The sequence below is a fragment of the Cicer arietinum genome, chromosome 6 (assembly GCF_000331145.2).
Source record: "Cicer arietinum cultivar CDC Frontier isolate Library 1 chromosome 6, Cicar.CDCFrontier_v2.0, whole genome shotgun sequence".
Taxonomy (NCBI): domain Eukaryota; kingdom Viridiplantae; phylum Streptophyta; class Magnoliopsida; order Fabales; family Fabaceae; genus Cicer; species Cicer arietinum.
Window position 1 is genome coordinate 12,568,788 of NC_021165.2, and position 20,200 is coordinate 12,588,987.

The 20,200-nt window shown below is 30.8% G+C and overlaps 3 protein-coding genes across 4 annotated transcripts; 1 reads left to right on the forward strand and 2 right to left on the reverse strand.

The window, feature by feature from the left end:
• The first annotated feature begins 3,655 nt into the window (after nt 1-3,655).
• LOC101489325 (pre-rRNA-processing protein esf1) lies at nt 3,656-8,363 on the forward strand. The gene is made up of 7 exons (XM_004504624.4): nt 3,656-4,438; nt 4,829-4,900; nt 5,031-5,254; nt 5,773-5,935; nt 6,014-6,142; nt 6,610-7,298; nt 7,631-8,363. The coding sequence occupies exons 1-7, from the start codon at nt 3,815-3,817 to the stop codon at nt 7,935-7,937; spliced, it is 2,208 nt and encodes a 735-aa protein (XP_004504681.1). The 5' UTR covers nt 3,656-3,814; the 3' UTR covers nt 7,938-8,363.
• Nucleotides 8,364-10,143: 1,780 nt separating this feature from the next.
• LOC101489651 (DNA-directed RNA polymerase II subunit RPB7) lies at nt 10,144-14,893 on the reverse strand. Of its 2 annotated transcripts, none has more exons than XM_004504625.4 (7): nt 14,697-14,893; nt 13,531-13,687; nt 12,561-12,726; nt 12,387-12,437; nt 11,834-11,899; nt 11,642-11,710; nt 10,144-10,487 (listed from the first exon to the last, which is right to left on the reverse strand). In XM_004504625.4, exons 2-7 carry the CDS (start codon nt 13,644-13,646, stop codon nt 10,425-10,427), a joined length of 531 nt encoding a protein of 176 aa, XP_004504682.1. In that variant the 5' UTR covers nt 13,647-13,687; nt 14,697-14,893; the 3' UTR covers nt 10,144-10,424. The 2 variants fall into 2 exon arrangements, with proteins under 2 accessions (XP_004504682.1, XP_073226645.1); XM_073370544.1 differs by lacking the exon at nt 14,697-14,893 and adding an exon at nt 14,661-14,684.
• Nucleotides 14,894-16,478: 1,585 nt separating this feature from the next.
• LOC101489975 (small ribosomal subunit protein uS11) lies at nt 16,479-18,783 on the reverse strand. Its single transcript, XM_004504626.4, has 6 exons — nt 18,645-18,783; nt 18,284-18,406; nt 18,151-18,196; nt 17,312-17,397; nt 17,037-17,166; nt 16,479-16,755 (listed from the first exon to the last, which is right to left on the reverse strand). The coding sequence occupies exons 1-6, from the start codon at nt 18,645-18,647 to the stop codon at nt 16,688-16,690; spliced, it is 456 nt and encodes a 151-aa protein (XP_004504683.1). The 5' UTR covers nt 18,648-18,783; the 3' UTR covers nt 16,479-16,687.
• Nucleotides 18,784-20,200: the final 1,417 nt, after the last annotated feature.

The window sequence follows — 20,200 nt, forward strand, 5'->3', positions numbered from 1 at the left end:
GTGGTACATGTAAAATCACAAATGGATCCATAATGATTACAAAGGAACAAAATTTTATTTCTTTCTATCGTATGTCTACGAAGCTATGCAAGGAATAAGTAAATGCAATTGAAGACGTCTCTTCTGATTTATGGCATATTTGCCTTGGTCACTTGAGTGAGAAATGACTCAACATACTTGCGAAGAAAAGTTTTCTCCCTATGAAAGGTACGTCCTTAAAAACTTGCACTCATTGTTTTGCTGGAAAACAACATATAATTTCTTTTCATAATACTGATCTTCATAGGAAGAAAAATATTATTGATTTAGTTCACATTGATGTTTGTATGATGGATAGTAAATCTCTTGATGGTGCATCATAATTTGTTACTTTTATTTACGACAACTCCAGAAAAGTCTGAGCTTTTCCCTTGAAATCTAAAGACCAGGTACTTGGAGTCTTCAAATATTTTAATGCAAGTGTTAAAAGAGAAAAATGAAATAAATTGAAATGTGTTCGAATAGATAACGGTGGTGAATACATATGTCCGTTTGAAGAGTATTGTAGAGAACATAGAATCAGACTTGAGAAAACAGTACCAAAGACACATCAACCAAATTATGTTGCAAAGAGAATGAATTCTACGATTAATGATAAACTCAGATGTATGTTCTCTCATGGAAATTATCGAGATCCTTTTGGAATGAAGCAATGAAAACTGCAATGGATTTGATCAATCTTTCTCCTTCTATTCCACTTTACGGTGATGTTCCAAATAGAGTGTGGGCAGAAAAATATGTCTTTTACCGTCATTTGAGAGTTTTTTGTTACAGATGTTTTGATCAGATTCTAAGAGATAAGAGATCTAAACATGATAATAAATCCAAATAGTATGTGTTCATCTATTATGGTGATGAAGAATTTGGTTATTGATTGTGGGACCCGATTGACAAGAAAATTATCGGAAATCGATATGTGATATTTCTTGAAGATTAGACTATTGAAGATTTTGATAAAGTTGAGAAACATATATCAAATTCCAGAAGTTACATTGATGTTGTGCCTAATCCCTCTGCATAAACCTTTGTTGACGGGGGAGATATACGGGTAGATAACGAGAATGTAATTGATGATATTGTACATCACCATGTTGAGCAGGTTCCAACTAAGCCACCATTCGAGTTTAAGTACATCTACTAGAGAGCGTCAACATTCTCAAAGGTATCCTCCACATGAGTATGTGATAATTACTGATAGTGGAGAGTCAGAGTACTATCAATAAGCTATTACAAATGTTAATAAAGAAAGGTGGTTGAAGGTCATGCAAGAAGAGATGAATTCCTTGCATGAGAATGACACATTTGATTTGGTAAAGTTGCCTAAGGACAGAAAATTACTCAAGAACAAATGAGTATACAATATAAAGGCATAAGAGATTAGTTCTCAATCAAGATACAAAGCAAGATTGATTGTGAAAGGTTTTAATCAGAGAAAATGTATTGACTTTGATGAAACTTTTTCACATGTGATAAAGATGTTCTCTATCCGAGTTGTGCTTGGGTTAACAACTAGTTTGAATGTAGAAGTTGAATAACTTGATGTGAAAATTGCATTCCTTCACGGCGATTTGGAGGAGGAGATCTATATAGATCAACTAAAGGGTTTCGAAGTCAAAGATAAATATCAACTTATGTGTAAATTGAAGAAAAATTTGTATAGGCTCAAGCAAACATCTCGACAATGGTACAATAGATTTGATTATTTCATGGAGAAACGCGAGTACGATAAAACTACTTACCATTGTGTGTTTGTCAAGAAATTCTATGATGGTGATTATATTATTCTCTTGTTATACGTTGATGACACGTTGATTGTTGGTCGTGACATTAAGAAGATTCAATCTCAAAAAAAATATTTGAACAAATCTTTTGAAATGAAAGACTTGAATCCTGCAAAACAAATTATGGGCATGAGAATTATTCGTAATAGGAAGAATAATAAATTGTGGTTGTTTCAACACAATTACATTAGAAGACTCTAGTACATTCATTAATTATTACATTGGAATTTTTACTGAAATAAGTCTGGTAGTTTTTATTTTCTTAATTTGAGGGAAGTTTTCCACGTTAAAAATTGGGTTTAGTCTCATATTTAATTTGCTTTCAATTATTACCGCTCTGTTGAATTGTATTTTCTGTTTGACTATTTATTTGCACAAGTATAAAAAAAAAATTTCCTATCATTGAGATAGTTATAAAAAAAGCTAGAGCACAAGATTAAAATTCTAGTGCATACCATCCTCAAGAGAGAAAGGGTGGACATATAAAATTTTGGACTTTATTAAATTCACTCTCTTTCATTCCTTTATCAAGTCATAATACATTGACGGAGTACAACAAAGCTAGACCAAGATAGAACTAATAAAGCTGCATTTGTCCTCCTCATTATTTTTTTCTTCTTCTCCAATCTCGTTTTTATTTTTTATTTTTTATGTCTTTGTTTCAAGCTGTGTTTCTTTTATTTTTGTTGATGTCTCTTGATAATAAGCATATGATGAACTTTTTTTTACATTTCTTTTTGTGAATTTGAGCTTCTTTTTTTTTGGTTTTGATTGGATTTTTTTGGTTTGAGATATTATTAGCAACAACCCACCCAAAAACCCGCAAAATCGTATGATCTTTAATCCGTCCAACCCGTTGCGTAAAATGGACAAAAATGGGCCACAATATTTTACTTGCAGTTTAGTTTAGTTGGTGTTTTGAATCCATCCTTTTTTATCTGTTGTCCACCCCTATATGAAAGTATATACTCTAAAAAAATGTGTGATATTTTAGAACGTGGAGTGAAAGAAACTCTAGTTGCACCGAGATGAGATTTTGATCCAAAGCCCAACCACTCGTTTTGAATAGACATGTCATTGTTGACTAAATATAAAATATTTGACAAAAAAAAAAGAGATAAAATGAAACACATTATATTATTATTGTAAACCTATAATTTCAACAAAAATAAAACCCCTTATCAATCTAGATTGTTTTGTGCAACTACAAAGATATAGTTTGTTAGTTTAAGGAGTGAATATGAATATATAAATTGATAATTGAAATTATAAATGTAGATTAAATTAGTTTTTATTTTTTTTAAATTAATAAATAAATATTTGAAATTATAAAATATCAATTAAAATAATATTTTAATATTTTTTAAAAAATATTTTGATGTGACATTGTAAAAAAAATATTGTTCAACAACGTTAATTCCACGTAAATATCATATTCACGAATATAAAATTGTCAAAGAAATTTTGTTATCTATTGTTCATAAATTAATTATGACAAATTAGTTCATAAAAGATTTAATTTCACATATTTGTTAGATTATATAAGAAAAAGTCACAAATTAAATTAACATGTTAGATTATAGTTTATAACAATGAAAATTTATGAAAACACCATTTGTATTAATATTTTACAATTTATAAAATTTAAGAATTAATAGACAAATTTGCATATTCACTGTAATTTAAGTTAGTGTAAACTAAAGTGATTGGACCGTTGAAAAATTTAATTCACTAAAAATAAAATAGATAGTCTCAAATCAATTATTAACAGATCAAAAGTAAATAGATACATTATTATAATCGATTATGACCTTACCAACCTTTAAATTTTTTGTTTCACCCTTCACACAACTCCATCAGTAAAATATTGAAAAAAAAACACTAAAACCCTAAAAGATTTCTTATACAAAAACCTAAAACAGCAAAGCTTCGGATAATTGCGGCACCATTGACAAGCAAAGCTCAATTTCGCAACTTGATTGATTGACAACACAATGGGATCAAAAAACGAGAACACGAAGAAGAAGAACAACGACAACAACGGGAAGAAGAAGAAGATGAACAACAACAACAAGGGTAATGGTAAGGGTAAGGTTAAGGATAATTCGAACCCTAATCATTCATCATCATCCAGTAATGCCAATGTTATCAGTGATCCTCGATTTTCAATGGTGCACACTGATCCTCGTTTTCGTGAGGCACCAAAACACGAAACAAAGGTTTCCATTGATTCTCGATTCGATTCTATGTTCACTGACAAGAGTTTTTTGCCTTCTTCTGCACCCGTTGATAAAAGAGGGAAACTTAAGGAAAATCGTACATCACAACTCGATTCTCTCCGTCATTACTACAAAATCGATGTAAAGGACAAGAAGAAGGTAGAACATAGTAGTGATGATGATGATGATGATGATGATGATGATGAAGAGGAAGAAGAAGAGGGATTGGTGAAAGTAAATGCTGCAAAACCGGAGAATGATGAAGGAACTGAGTCTGAAGAATCCAGTGACTCGGATTCTGATGCTATAGACACAGATACTGCTACTGATATAGATACAGATACAGATGAAGGTGAAGGTGTAGATGAAGATTATGAGGAGGAAGCATCTGATATTCAGGTACAATTTTGCATTTTATTTGGAATATTCTCAGATTTGTTTATGATTCATTTGATGCCATTTTAAAAATCAACTTGCCCTTTATTGAATTATTGTTGTTGTCTGGGTTAAATATATTTTTAGGTTCTATAAAATTGCGATTTATAGTTTTAGGCTGCACACCAATTTATTCAATCTAGTTTGTTTTTTTTATTAATTTTTACAAAAAATGAGTGCTTTAGTCCATGCATTTCGTCTCTTTTATAGCAAAATAAGCACTAAATTTGAACAAAAGTTATGTAGGACTAAATATTTTTTTTTTTGAATTTTATAGGGACTAAATATATTTAACCCTTAGTGTTATTATTATTGTTGTTGTAGTTAATATTGTGAATATTATTATATGGACAGGAAGAGATAGTAGAGATTGAGAAAGAAACTCATAGGCTTGCTGTTGTTAATATGGACTGGAGGTATGTGAAGGTGAGTATTCAAGCCTACTGTGCCGTTGATGTGATTGATTTTTAAAATGGGAAATATTTAATTTAATTGTTTGTTTATTTGTAGTTGGAATATTTTGTTTGATTAAAATGTTTGTGTTTTCTGGTCGTAGGCTGTTGACTTGTATGTATTATTTAGTTCATTAGCCCCACCTAATGGACTGATCAAATCGGTAACTATATATCCAACTGAGTTTGGCCTTCAACGTATGCAAGAGGAGGAAGTTCACGGGCCTGTTGGGTTATTTGATGAAGAAAATGAAACAAGTGATGAAGATGGTGGTGACAGTGATACTGAGAATGAGAAGCTGCGTACATATGAGAAGAGCAGGATGCGGTAAATAACAATAGTACCCGAGTCTTTTTGTGATGATATATTTGCTTATGGCATGTAGATAAAGTGTCAAATTTACTTTCATCTTGAATAAAATATGACTATTGTGCTACTGCTATTGCTTCCCGTCATTCAATGTTTAATTTTGTTATTTTTTCTGTAATCCTTAATTATATCAAGGTGCAAGTCTTGTGCTATGATGTTTCAAAATATTTTACATGCTGATTTTGTTTTATACTTTAGTGGATATTACATTTACACTCCCTGAAACACACATTGTTATTCATTCATATGTCACTGCGCTAAGATCTGAGTCTCACATGCCACTCATATTATTGTTGACTGTTCTGGTGATACATACACATATCTGTAATATACAGTAGAAAATATAACTTTTTCCTGCATTCCAATTTTGTTGTTGTAAATTTCTAATGCATAATAAGTGTTTTCTATGTGATGTGTCCACCTCCCTTTTTCCTCTTTTAACATCACGTAACTTGATTCTTTATCTGGCTCTCCAGGTACTATTTTGCTCTGGTGGAATGTGATTCAAGTGCCACAGCAGATCACATTTACAAAGAAAATGATGGTGTTGAGTTTGAACACTCATCTAATCCACTTGATTTAAGGTTTATTCCAGATGATATGAAATTCAATCAGCCACCTAAGGATGTTGCAACGGAGGTATTTAATACTATATATGTTGTATTTATGCATTATTATAATAATAATAGGAAGATATTGACTCCTTTCTCTTCTTAGATACCTGCAAACTATGAGAACAAAAGTTTCTATTCGCGAGCACTTCAGCACAGTAAAGTTGAACTTACTTGGGATGAGGATGAACCTCTTAGAGAAAATACCTTGAAGCGTAAATTGAATGATGAGCAGGTCAGCATGCTTTGTCTTAACCTATTGGATACCTTGTACCTATTGGATACTTTGTGGATAAATTTCTCTCTTGGAAAATCTTGTGAGGTGTTAGTTTGGAACTTCGGAGTAGTTACATCTTTTTTTATTTAGTCATTTTCAAATGGTATCTGTATTTATAAAATTATTGAGTCCTATGTGTGAAGGAAATATACTCAATTTAGAGACGACTGACTGTAAATATCCAGGCCACACACATACATATATGCTGACAAACTGCATCTTTATATACTGGCATTCTTTTGTGCCTGAATAACCATGTGTCCTTTTTGTTGATTGTTATGTATCTGCATGGTAGAAGAGATTGAGAACCATTGATATTCTTGCATATTGTTTTTTTATGTAATGATTTTATAATATTTATTTTGTGTAATTTGCTATGTACTAAGCTGTTAGTTTTCCTTTTCTTTTCCCTTCCACTGTAATAGCTGGCTCAGTTGGAAATGAAGGAATTCTTGGCTTCTGATGTGAGTGAAAGTGATGACAGTGAGGATGACAATGATGAACAGCCTCATAAGAAGGCTAGAAAAAGAGAAAAGCTTCGTGCTTTGCTCTCTTCCGGCAATGGTTCAGATGAAGACGCGGAAGATGATGATGCTCAAGATATGGAGGTCACCTTCAATACAGATTTACAAGATTTAAGCAAACATATTATGGAAAAGAAGGATAAAAAATCCAAAACAGTTTGGGAAGAATATCTGAGGAAAAGAAGTGAGAAAAGAAAAGCCAGAAAAAACAAATCAAAGCATTCATCAGATAGTGATGATAGCGATGATGATAATCAAGAAGCTACTGAAGAAGCAGATGACTTTTTCGTTGAGGAACATGTTACTAAGACGAGTAAGAAGGGTAAAAATGAAAATGATCATAAGCCTCAAGATACGGATGAAGTAGTCGAAGCAAGCAAAGCAGAGCTCGAACTATTGCTTGCTGATGACAAGGGGACAGAGACTGGTCTCAAGGGATATAATCTCAAGTTTAAAAAAGGCAAGGGCAAAAAGATGGAGAGTGCTATTGATGAGGGGAAAATACCAAACAGTGCATATGATGATCCACGTTTTGCATCTCTTTTCTCAGCTGACTTTGCTATTGATCCCACCAATCCGCAATTTAAAAGGTATTTTATTGTCAAATATTGGTATTTCTTTGCATGATAGATATGTTGCAGTTTGCAACTATTTAAGTTAACATGCAGCTTGCAACTATTTAAGTTAACATGCAGCTTGCAACAAAACTTTTGTGAACTAAATAAAAACTTGCAAGTTATAATGTTTTTATGGCCTGGTAATACTCTCTTGTCTAACTCAAAGGTGAAATTTCATATGATTTCTAAGATTGAATAGTCTTGATCTCTTAAATTTTACTCTCTGCAATTCAAGAAGCTCGTTTAAGCTTTTTTTCATGCAGTGAACTCAATTTTTTCTAAAATATAATTGTGAATGATTGCAGGAGTGCAGCATATGCCAGGCAGATGGCACAGAAGCAGAAGAAGGGTCATATGGAATTATCAGCTGAAAAGGAATGCACGGAGTTTCCGAAAGGAAAACAGTTGTCTTCTGATGGTTCTGGCAATCTGGCGAAGGGTGAGGAAGAAGGGTTAGATGCTTTGAAATCGAAGAAAGATAAACATGAGTTATCATCTTTGGTTAAATCGATTAAGATGAAATCCAAGCAAGTCCAGTTGTTATCTTCTAATGACAATATAAGGAAAGATGGAAAATCACAATTTAAAGGTAGGGAGAAAAGGAGGCACTAGATCTCAACTTTGTTGGTCCAATCTGCTCAATTGAATGCTATACATGCAAAATTGTGGGGGAAAAGCCAGGCATATGGTTGGTATTGGATGTATTGAGGCTCAGCTAGTTTAATATTTTGTCAACATTCTTAACCATATAATGCTTATTAATTTTTTTTTGTTGCAAACTAGGTGGATATTTGTTTTGTCGTTTCATTTATTATAACTTCTCATTAGAGAAGAAGTGAGGAGTCTCCTAAAGCCCTTGTTTTAACTTCTAAGCATCCACCATTTTTTTTGTCAGTGGAATTCAAAAAGGGCAAAGCCCAAAGGCTATATATATACTACATCAGAGGATCTACGCACTATTGCCCAAGGCAAGCTTAGTGCACTCAAATTTTGTAAACGCTTTTGACAACCCATTAATGCATCTTTTTTGTTTCCTTCCATGTCACTGTACTTCTGTGGCTATCTATTTTACAGGATTTCAGGGTATAATGATAGTGTCATTTCTTTTTAGGCTTAATTTCAGTTTTGATCTCCCTATTTTAACTGAATCGCGAAAGTAGTTCTCCTATTTTGTTTCTCTCCAGTTTTGATCCCCCAAGCAGAATTTTGGTCTAAAACTATGAAATTTCATTTTTTTTTTGTATTTATTTAAGTCATACAATGCCTCAAAATCTCATTTGCAACAGTTGTTCTTGAAATATATGATCATAAATAGTGTAGTACGGCTTTAAAAACTAAAATTTTATCGTTTTAGACTAAAATTCTGTTTGGGGGACCAAAACTGAGGAGAAACAAAATGGAGGGATTACTTTTGCAATTCAGCTAAAATAGGGGGACTAAAACTGCAATTAAGCCTTCTTTTTATTTAACACCTTTGTGTTCCCCTTTGTCTGAACTTTATCCGCCTCACAGGAAAGCAAACTTTTCAAATGGAAATTAATTATGTCCTTTTCAGCGTTTTTCTTTCCGTCAAAAGTAATTGTGTTAAATTCAAAAGTCCGAAGATAGTTTGCTTTAAGCCTTAAATAAAATACTAGGAGACAATTTTTACAAACACTAAAACTTATATTCACACCACATGCACTAAAATATAATATTTAGAGGCCTAAATAATATTTTAAGTGTTTTAAACTTTATTTCAACTCATAGAATTAGAATATCAATGATGATAAAATCCTTAAGATTAATTTTTTAAAAGTAAAAGTCATAAAAGAAAAGGGGAAACTATCGTTCTTTACTAGATAACACTACATCCGTATGTTAGTTGATTTTGGTCATATAATCGAAATTCAAAGCATTTGGTTGAGTCTGATATAAAAACTGTCTGTGTTGTGTTATAGTATTGATTGAATTGAGTCAAATCGTTGATTTCTAAATTAGATATTTAGTTATCCACTTTTTTTTTATTTTTTTTTATTTTTTAATTTAATCGTTAATGATAGACTATTACATTGTTTCTAAAAAAGTGACACAACTTTAATTATCTTAAAACATATAGCGTAATCTAATTTCATTATTTTTTTAGCTACTAATATATATAAATATACGATTAATGAGCATATTAAAATTATAAAATATTTTTGTTGTAAGTATAAATATAATCAAAGTTCCAAGGTTCTTAAGATTGCATAAAATACTTGCAAGTATCAAAATAATTAAAGTGTAATATCTTAAAATAAATCAATTCTTAAGAATTAAGCAACTTAAGTAAAATGGTTTGAGTCTGTTTTTACCCGGTACTCAAAATTTTGAGCAGTTATTTTGTGAAACCAGAATTACTCATTCACTCTCATTTATCCCACGCAAATTGCTTTTTTAAATCGATTCAGATTGGGTCGACCAGGTTGGCCCAACCCATGTATAGTCTTAGATAACACCGTCAAAATGTTCATTTACATTAATTAATATATAGTAAAATGTAAAAGGTCATCATCTGGTATGAAAGAATCAAATATGGATTCTGATACTCTATTTTTTAACATATAAAAATTGTGACATTTATCTTATAAAAATATTGACGATGAAACTATTTGTTTTAAGAAATGGATAGATCACTACCCATAAAATATGCATTAAAAATATGTTTAAATAAATAGATATACTATATTAATTGTAAAATCGTACCCGTACATCTTACATCGCGTCACAAAAATCAAGTCTCGACCCCAAAAGCAAACAAATGTTGCTGTTTTTTTAGTAAAAAAGGGGTGCAACATAATTTTGGGTGCCAAACTCGAAAATTACATTCAGCAATATATTGACGGTATATTAATTTTGGGTGCAATACATAGTTAGTTGACAGATGCAACAATGAATCTAATACAAAATATTTATACACCAGTTGAAATTAAAAAGAGAAATTGATGCATCAATTAAGTAACTCGTGAAGAGTGGGTAATTTAAGCAGCAGAGTCACACCAACATGATAATATCTGATGTTTCAGGAGTAACAATCCATGCCATCCAAATTATACGATAGAAGGGTACACAAAGGTGCGTTTAAACTGTTGCAGGGTCGTTGATCACACCCAAGAAATCATCTTTTATGGTACCTATGCAGAACTGCAAAAAGGGTAATACTTGACATTAAATAAATGAGTTATAGAAGATATTGAAACCCTAAAACATTATAAATAGTCATATCCAAATATTAGAGGCAAAATAAGTTTATAGCCCTAGGGCTGAGTGAGGAGAATGGTCACTATTATAAACAAACAAACAAACTTTGAATCTTAGTTATTATTATACAAAAGTTAACTACGTTTGTATTGCTAGTACTCCTAATATACCCTTCATTAATTCCAAAAACATTTAGTAAATGTAGTTGAACATTTGACATTAAATTGGGATAATTTAGTAAATTTGTTTGTATTTTACATGAAATCTAGAAAATTAATCACACTTAACTTTTTTAAATAATTGTGAAAGTATTTCTTTTTGCTTATAATAGTGACCAGAGGAAGTATATATTATGAGTATTAAACCTTGATACTCATAAGAAATAGTGGAAAATAAAAACATTATCGCATGCTTGCAAAAATTGTCACTAAGCTGAAAGGCCATCGGCATCATGAGATCTTTAAGACATCTTACACACACCGCATACAAGATAATCATGTTAGGAACAATAATCAGACATGTAACATCAACGAAGTGGTAGAATATAAATCATTATCAGTGCATAAAGTAACTGGACAATTTGTAATTACAGTTGTCTCACAAGTTCTAGGGTGTGTTCTGCATCTTACTAATAAAATAAAATTGCAGCATGGAGCAGTAATGCTTCTTGCATTCCACAAAAGTGTGTTTCAAATTTTACTAATCCGTCAAGGTAGTCAGTAACATAAACTTGGTAGTCACTTTAACATTCCATGTCCATGTTACTGTAACATTCCATGTCCATGTCACTTTAACATTCCATGTCCATGACTGTTGAAATGGATTGTTCAAATGGTGACAAAAGATTAATTCCAGATAAATTTATAAACACTTATATATTATGTACAAATCACAACTGCCAAGCCCGCGATTTACATGAGCACAAAGTTAAAACTAGCATAAACAAGGCTTTTCTTTGCGGAATTTTTATGGGAATTTTTAAACGGCTTTCAAATCATATTAATTTGAATATCACAAAGCATAATTACGTATAAAGCTGATAGAAATTAACAGCATTCATAAAAGCAAAGTAAAAGATGAAATATATATGGGCATACAATTTCAGTAGCATCCACACGAGTCCCGATTATCTTAAGTCTCACTTCACTATCTTTCTGAATTTTAACCTGCAAAAAATCAAATGATCAGAGCCAAAAACATGTAACAAAACACATGATAATGAACACAAAAAAAACAATTTTTTTTTCTTCTCCAAACTCCAACGAAATGTTAATATAAATGATACATACTGATCCATCTGAAGTTGTGTAGTTTGGCATATCTCCAGACTGGAACTCCATATCATCCGGAATCAACTGAAAGAAGAAAAAAAGGATCTCATCAGATAAATATATGATAATGTGCACGTTGAAGCATTTCCAAATGCAAAGTAATGACATAAAATATCTTGAACTATTTATAAATAAAAATGGAAATAATCCTTGGCAAATCTGAACTTCATTACATATATCATATTATCATCTCTGAAATTTTAAATGGTCCAAGATGTATGGTAAAATAAAGAGAGCCCATTGATTTAGAATTAGAAGTTCCTACCAGCAAATAGTAATAAAAGCAAAATAAAAATAGCAAGGGGAGCAAGAAGTGTGGACAACATTCCATATTTCAATTTGAAAAAATGACTTAGGACAGGTCAAGTTACTGCTTTAATGTCAAGAATAATAAATGAGAAGCATAATTTTAGTGCTCAAAATGAAGAACAATAATAATATTAGGTAATGGTACAAGTGTATAACAAGAAGATGATATAGGCCTTTTTTCAAAGGTTATAAAACACCTTACATGGTTTGAAACAAAGATTTGAACTGGTCCAGCTTCAGCAAAAAATCCCATCTGTACAAACACAAGTTATAGTTGAAAACAGCTAGATAATATAAATCACTTTATCCACACAGAAGAGTTAAACAGCTAGATAATGCTATAGAGTAAAATGTAAAGACAAAGGAGTTGTAAAACCTTGTTCACCATGGTAACAACAGCTTCTAAGATCTCTCCTTTAAATGGTCTGAAGACAACACATTGGTACTTAACTGGAAATGTTACAAACCCCGTTCCATCACGAATTAACCCTTTCCCTATGTTTTCAATCCCTGTGACCGCCACCACAAATCCATGTCGACCACTGTGTAATAGTTAAAAATCTAATTGTTACATCACTCAAAAGTCCAAAAACACAAACATTTTGATCTAAACTATTTAAGACTGTTCCAATCAAATGCATAGACAACATTACCATTTACATATTTAACTGGAAAGAGCATATTAAATTGTCAATTGATGTTTCAGCATAGGAAAAAAAAATTATGTGCTGAACTTTGAGATATTTGTTAAAAACAGTTCAAAGCAACATAAAACAAACGTAGTACATTTATCAAGAAAAGCCCCTGCAGGAGGGCTTTGCTTTCTCAACTCAGGGACTCAAGCCCTTGTTAGTTTGGGGATTCAGCCTTTTGTTAATATTTTGGTGGCCATTTATTTCAATTGAAATATTTTCCATCTTCAGGAGGTAGCTTTGAAATGTACTTCTATTTCATTTTGTTTCTTCTTTAATCGATAACCAAAAACAAAATTGAGAAAGAAATCAAAGACAAACCGCAGTTTTTATTCAATTTGCTCTCTGTTAACATTCTCATCTTTTATTAAAAAAAACATTCTCATCTTTTAAGTATCCTGAAAAGCAAATCATTAGCATCAAGAATATAAATAAATGAAAAAGCATCAAGTCAAGGGCATGTAAAAGAGTAACAGCAAGTTTAAATACTAGAACTACGGTTTTGTAATAAAAAACCATTTTAATTGTTTAATGCACGCTCTGTAATTATAGCATAGATAAAAATCCATAATTAATTTTCTTTTCGATTTCATTGCCACACATCTTCTAGGAAGTTAGAAGAGATAAGATATAAATAATGTTAAGGTGAATCACCTGCAAGTGCCTTCCACGTCTTTCATTAGCTTGGAAACAAGATTATCACGAAGATTACGACCAAAGTAGCGTGGGTGCAGTTGCATGTTTCGTTCCAACACTATGTGGAAAAACATTTTCTTATTTCTCCCTTTTCACTCAACCTGGATAGTTACTCCTGGTCATAAAACAAACAATAAGAGTAAATTCAAAGAATACCATGAAAAAACACTCAAATCCATACATTAGAATGGAAATTTATTCAGAAGTAAAAACTTGGGAATGAAAAAATAAAGGCTTAAAAATAATTCTGGTCCTTTATTTTTTATTTTTTATTCATAACTCTTTCAAACAACTGTATAATTTTTATCGTGAACTATTAAGATCAAATATCGGATCAGTTATAAATGGCATTCGTTTCAAAGAGCTTACATATGTTTCAAAGCATGCAAGAAGAACTTTTTCAAGTGCATGTCTATTATGGAGTTCAATGGATGTTTTTTTGAAAAAATATTATACTAAATACATATTGGAATTGTTCGAAGGAATTCCAATACTGCATGTTGTTATAACTTTTGTTGTGATTGTGAGAAGAACTAAAACACAATACTTATAAAAGATGAAGGACCAAAATGAATCAAAATAAAGATAAAAGACCAAAATGAATATTAGGTAAAAGATAAAAGATCAAAATCATATTTAAGCCAAAAATAAAAATAAAAATTAGTTTGCAGCACAAGCAACCCGCTATTTGAAAAAACCACTATTTTCTGCAACCCACAGTTGACAACACTGATAAAAAGAAAAAATATGTTTGATAAGTACTCATAACTAACAAATGAACGATATAGAATTGGCAGATATACGTATTAAGGGTGGAAATTGAAATTCAACAGTAGGTTAAGCTTGTTTAGCATTAACGTGCAATCAATCAATGATGCAGAATACTGAAACAAAAAAAAGGGGCAACTTGACAAGTAAAACAAACACCAAAACTAAAATTGAATTCCTAAAGCCATGTTATACTAAACAGACATAGGGAAGGAGGCACAAATTTCAAGTTTAAATGTGTATTGTGAGATCACGGTACCAATTGGGGATGCTTAACTTCTTGCTTGAAAGAAAAATCACACAAACCCTAACCTAATTACCTAAACACACACAAAAATCAGCAACCAAAATCTCACCAACAATATGGCACAGATTAATGGAGACGGAAGCTTGCTATGCTACAGATGCAGAACGAACAACGAGATGGCACCGGTGGGGACTGTAAATTTTGCTTAGATTTCCGTTAAGAGCTTAACTTCAAATTGGAGAATAACAGAAACCTTTTGTTCCTTCTGGGAACGGGTTCGTTTGGTGCAACGGAGAGGAGATAGTTTGGTTCACGGGAGTTTTTAAAACTAATTTACCTTTCTACCCTTATAATGATACATTTGATAGAATTATAAGTTCGTTCACAATCACAAGGCTTAGCACATTATTTTATTCATTGCCCAATCACCTTCAGGTTTGTTTTTTCTGTCGTAGATCAAATAATACAATACAAGGCCTCGTAAAACCAATAAATGAAAATATAATTCAAAATGACTCTTGAAAAAACGATGGAAGCATATTATAAAAACGCATATGAGAAGGTTTAAATATTATTGTTATATGATTGAATATGTTTTTTTTGAGTTACGGTAATTTGATATATTTTTTTTTTTACTTACGATGAAATGAGAGATGATTTTTAAATATGTCTTTCGAAAATAATTGTTGCAGTTATGAAATTTTTAACAACGGTAGGTGCACTTAGTTACATCATTTTGATTAAGGATAATTAACCGTTGGATGAAGTCGCATCTATGAGAGATGTCATTGGTAAGAGGAGAGAGCTATCAACAAGATATAAGCTCCCTAGTTAATGAAAGATGATATGTTGCAAAATTGAGATGAGAGGTGGGCTATCCGTTAGACGGAGTTACCCCTAAGGGAAAGACCACATTTAGGAGGAATAGACTATCAATGAGATGAAATCGCCTATTGGTTTTCAAAATTTTATATATTTTTTTACTTGTTTGAATTCCTATGATAATTTTAAGGTTAGCTCATCTTGATTTTACTTCTTTATGAATTGGAATTTAAATATTTCAACTTAAATGACCAAATTATAAATTTAATAATTTTATCATGTGTATATTTTATTTGAAAATTATCTATAATTCAGGTAGTATTATTTAACATATTTGCTATAAGATTGTAAAATAATTATTTGTGCCTTTTTGTGATTTACCCATCATGTTTTTGCAGCTATTTAGAATCTAAAAAGTCTTTTTGGAATATGTATTGAATATTTAGATAATATTTTTGCAGTTATTTGGAGGTTATAGAATCTTCTTGAGAGATGTATTGAATATTTAGATTGTGCTCTTCGAAACTTTGGAGAGTGGAAAGTTTAAATAGGAATTTAAAATTTGAAAAAATTAAATTTCATTGGACATTTTTTAAAATTTTGAAAAAAATTATATATTTTTCAAATTAGTTACTTAAAACTATTTATTTGATTAATTGTTAGTTTTTGAATTGTAACATTATTGTTAGCTAAAACTTGAAAAACTACAGAAGTTTCATCAGATTTTTATTTAAACTATCAATGTTGTTTTTTTCAGAACTTCATCTTAACTTTATCCACTCGATTATGCAACTGAAGGACAAATAATCTAAGCAAAATTGCTAAATACTGTTAGGGCTCCAAAATTGACCCAAACTTTGAAAAGTCGAAATGCACGTGGAGTGGAAGACCGCATTTGGCTAACTCTTTAACTTCACATAAAATGGGATTCATACAAAAGTAGTTAAATTTGATTTAGCATAGAGTGTGATTATATATCAATTAAGCATAGAGAAACGAACAGAACAAAAATTAAATGAAACTTGCTAAAATTTTATCGGATACGGAAGAAATGTAATAAATCACAAAATGCAGGGAAAACTTTCACCGAACTCTAACTACATATTAATAAACTCAGGTAAAATTTGTTGCCACAGCTAACTCAAGAAATACAATTTATGTTGCAAAACACATCTTAAGATAAATATGAATAAGCCACGATACAGTCTGAAAAGAAACAAAACAAGGCAACAAAAATAAAAGCAAAAGAAGCTCCATCCATAATGCAAATAGCCAAACTCAGAGCCTTCTACCCCTTCTACCACTCTTTCTACGAGTGCTGTCGGATGGAATTGGGGTCACATCCTCTGCAAATTAATAAAAAATCATCAGACATTATCAATAGAGATCACACTGAGAAATTAAATGATAAACTGCTGAAAAACAAAACATTAAAAAGTAACTAGGAGAACAATTACTTAATACCAACTGACTAGACATGATTGACAAACACAGCACAATTAAAACAACATAAAAGAAACATACAGACCAGAGCAACAAGGACGGAAACAAGTTAATACAGACCACAGCAACAAGGACAGAAACAAGTTAACTGGGATATCCTGAATATATATGGATTAAAAAATACCTATGCGTCCGATTTTCATTCCTGAACGAGCCAAGGCACGGAGAGCAGCCTGAGCACCAGGTCCTGGTGTTTTTGTCTTGTTCCCACCAGTTGCACGGAGCTTGATATGAAGAGCAGTAATGCCCAGTTCCTGTTTCATAAGACATATAATCAAATCAACAAATTTTGACACTTCAGCAATAATGTTTGAGAAAAGACAATTGAAACAGTGAAAACTGAAATCAAATTTTAAGGCACATATAAATAAATAAATAATGTAAAAAAAATCCAATCACCTTGCATCTGGTAGCAACATCTTGTGCTGCAAGCATAGCAGCATATGGAGAAGACTCATCTCTGTCAGCTTTAACCTTCATTCCACCTGAACATTATTAGCAAACAAACGATAAGAAAATTTCACAGGACTATTGACACCAATATCACAGGACACATGTCAGTGTCAAACACTGAACAACTCAAAAATGTATCTCAATATCACAGGATACACCTTAGACCCCTTGGACGAAACTACATGGGTTTAAGATGTGTCAAATCAATGATGATTAATATGATGGGGTTGAAAACATGAAATTTAACTACAACATGTTCAGTATTTTGGTAGTAGATACATCAATGAAGATGGAAAACGTATCAGTGTCCTATGTTTTCTAAATTAGCGGTGTTGAAATGTGTGTGTCCATATTTTGTCAGGTGTCAGTGAATCTGCGTCATAACCAATTTTCATACGTTTTGATGATCAGGGTCTTGATAAAGTAAAGCAATATTGTAAATGACAGTAAGTCTTCACTTTCAGGAAAAACGTTATGGTCATTATTAGGGTCACTAAGACAAAGTAAAGCAAAGTCATAAACAGAAGTAAATCCTCAGTTTCAGACAAATTCCCTATAACTAAGAACTAGTTGAAAGTCAAAACCAGTTCAATAAAGCCATAGTTTTTACATTCCTAACATAAAAATCTGACAAACAAGAGATAAATAGTTCAAGATATAATGCAAAGGAAAATTAAAACATAGTTTGATAAAAAGATCAGCTGAAATTGCATATAGATTAATTTGAACATAATATAAAAACTAAAGGAATAGTTAGAATCAATTATATATGTCAACACACTTACCAGTAATGCGGACAAGGGTTTCCCTTCCAGACAAGTCAGTGACATGCTGCAAACAATAAAATCATTCAATTACAACAAGAAATCAAAAATACAAAACACAAATTGAAACAACAAACAAACTAAAAACACTCACAATGAAGGTGTCGTTGAATGAAGCAAAGATACGAGCAACACCAAAAACATGTTCACCGTCCTTAACAGCAGGACCAAGAGTCACAGTTTCTTCCTTTGGCTCTCTAACCTTTCTCCTCGACGACTACAATTAGATAAACAAAAATATAAGAAAAAACGATTAGATCTTTGAACCACTGAAACCATCCAAATAATATATTATTAAAATAACAAATAGAGAAAACATTTCAATTACAAAGGAAAATCAATTTTGAATCCGAATCACCTCAGAAAATTGAAATCGAAGAAGTAAAGTGTTGATATAAAAATTATTATAGATCAATGTTCGCAAAGAAAAACGGAAATATTAGGAGTAGGCATACCATTGTTGAAGCTCTAGGGTTCTAGGACGATGCCTGCTTCGGTTCGACGGCGTAGAGCTTCTTCTTCAGCGAGCACACTGATTAGCTGTTTTTCGTGTTTATATGGGAGAAGTATCAATTAGGGTTTTGTTAAATTCATTGTTGGGCTAGGCCTTTGAAACCAACTAAGCCCATCAACCCAAAACATGGGCCTCTAACTTTCTGATCCGAAAATAGGTAATACTTATTGCTATTTTGTTGGTTTTGGATGCAATTACAAAATATTATATTTTGTAATTTATTTATCGTAAAAATCATTATATTGTTTTATTATATACATATTTAACCATTAAATATTTTTATAAATTAAATATTATATACCGAATTCGAATTTATAATTCGTAGTTGTGTATAGATTATTTTATTATTATATATATAAATAAAAATTTAATTATATATATTTATAAAAATATTGCATAATAATTATATATATCTTTTACACTCACGAATTAAAACCTTAAAACATATCTAATTTAAATTTTTACATAATATGATTAAGCTTTTATTTATTTTATAGAAATTTAAATTTGATATGTCTTAGGTTTTAATTTTTTAGTGTAAAAAATATATATAATTAATGTATAATATTTTGGTAAAGATATTTTACATTATAAAATAATTAAAAAGTATTAAAGTGTTTTATGATGCATTTCTTCAGGATAAGAAATACAAAGTCCAAGTTTTATTTTAAAAAACAAAAACAAAAAATATAAGTAGGTTGAGATTAAAAAACTGATTTGTATATTAAATCAATTGAGTGCTTAAAACAAATTATTTAAGTGTGATAGTGTATTTATCGTATCATATCTCCCCTATTCTTGTTATCTAATAGACTCTTAATGATAATTAACCTTTATTAAAAGAAAAGATTAAGAGAAGATTTAAAAAACAGCTTGATTAAATAGATATACACAAATCATCCATTGTACACTTCTTTTTTATTAATGATGATAGGGATTCTTTTTGGGGGTATGTAATGATGATAGGGAATATCTCACAAGAATTGAAACATTTTTATTCAAATGTGCTAATTTACTATGTATTTTTTGATTCGCTTTTTGAATCAATCAACATGTTACTATGAATATACATGATTATTGAGTTTTCTTTTAAACAATTTAATAACTAAAAACCCAAAAAAAATGTTAAGAATTCAATTTATATAAATATTCAACGTAAATTAAATTCATCTATAATGTTTTGTCACATAAAAAGTTACTTATTTTTAACTTCGCTAAATAATGCAACAAACTCATTTTTTATGGTAGGTGTAAAATATGTTTACATGAATAAAACATACCAATTAAACTCATTTGTTAAATACTATGCTTTTATATTTTTATGTTTATAAATAGAAACGGTTTCTTGAAATTTTTAAAGATATTTTTATAATCAAATATTCAACTATATGCTAAAATGTAATAATATTGTAACGGTTCTTATTTTATTTTCAATCACTAGTAGGCGGTACCTAATACTTTATCGGATATACCTCATCGTTACATTATCAATTTATA

Coding starts and splice junctions, on each gene's coding strand:
- LOC101489325 (XM_004504624.4), top strand. CDS start 3,815: ATGGGATCAAAAAACGAGAACACGAAGAAGAAGAACAACGACAACAAC. Junction 5,255..5,772: donor TATGAGAAGAGCAGGATGCG/GTAAATAACAAT, acceptor CTGGCTCTCCAG/GTACTATTTTGCTCTGGTGG. Junction 5,936..6,013: donor CTAAGGATGTTGCAACGGAG/GTATTTAATACT, acceptor TTCTCTTCTTAG/ATACCTGCAAACTATGAGAA.
- LOC101489975 (XM_004504626.4), bottom strand. Junction 17,398..18,150: donor AACCCTTGTCCGCATTACTG/GTAAGTGTGTTG, acceptor AATAATGTTCAG/GTGGAATGAAGGTTAAAGCT. Junction 16,756..17,036: donor AATGAAAATCGGACGCATAG/GTATTTTTTAAT, acceptor ATTAATTTGCAG/AGGATGTGACCCCAATTCCA.
- LOC101489651 (XM_004504625.4), bottom strand. CDS start 13,646: ATGTTTTTCCACATAGTGTTGGAACGAAACATGCAACTGCACCCACGC. Junction 12,438..12,560: donor TTGTTACCATGGTGAACAAG/GTTTTACAACTC, acceptor GTGTTTGTACAG/ATGGGATTTTTTGCTGAAGC. Junction 11,900..12,386: donor AAATCTTTGTTTCAAACCAT/GTAAGGTGTTTT, acceptor TTCTTCTTTCAG/TTGATTCCGGATGATATGGA.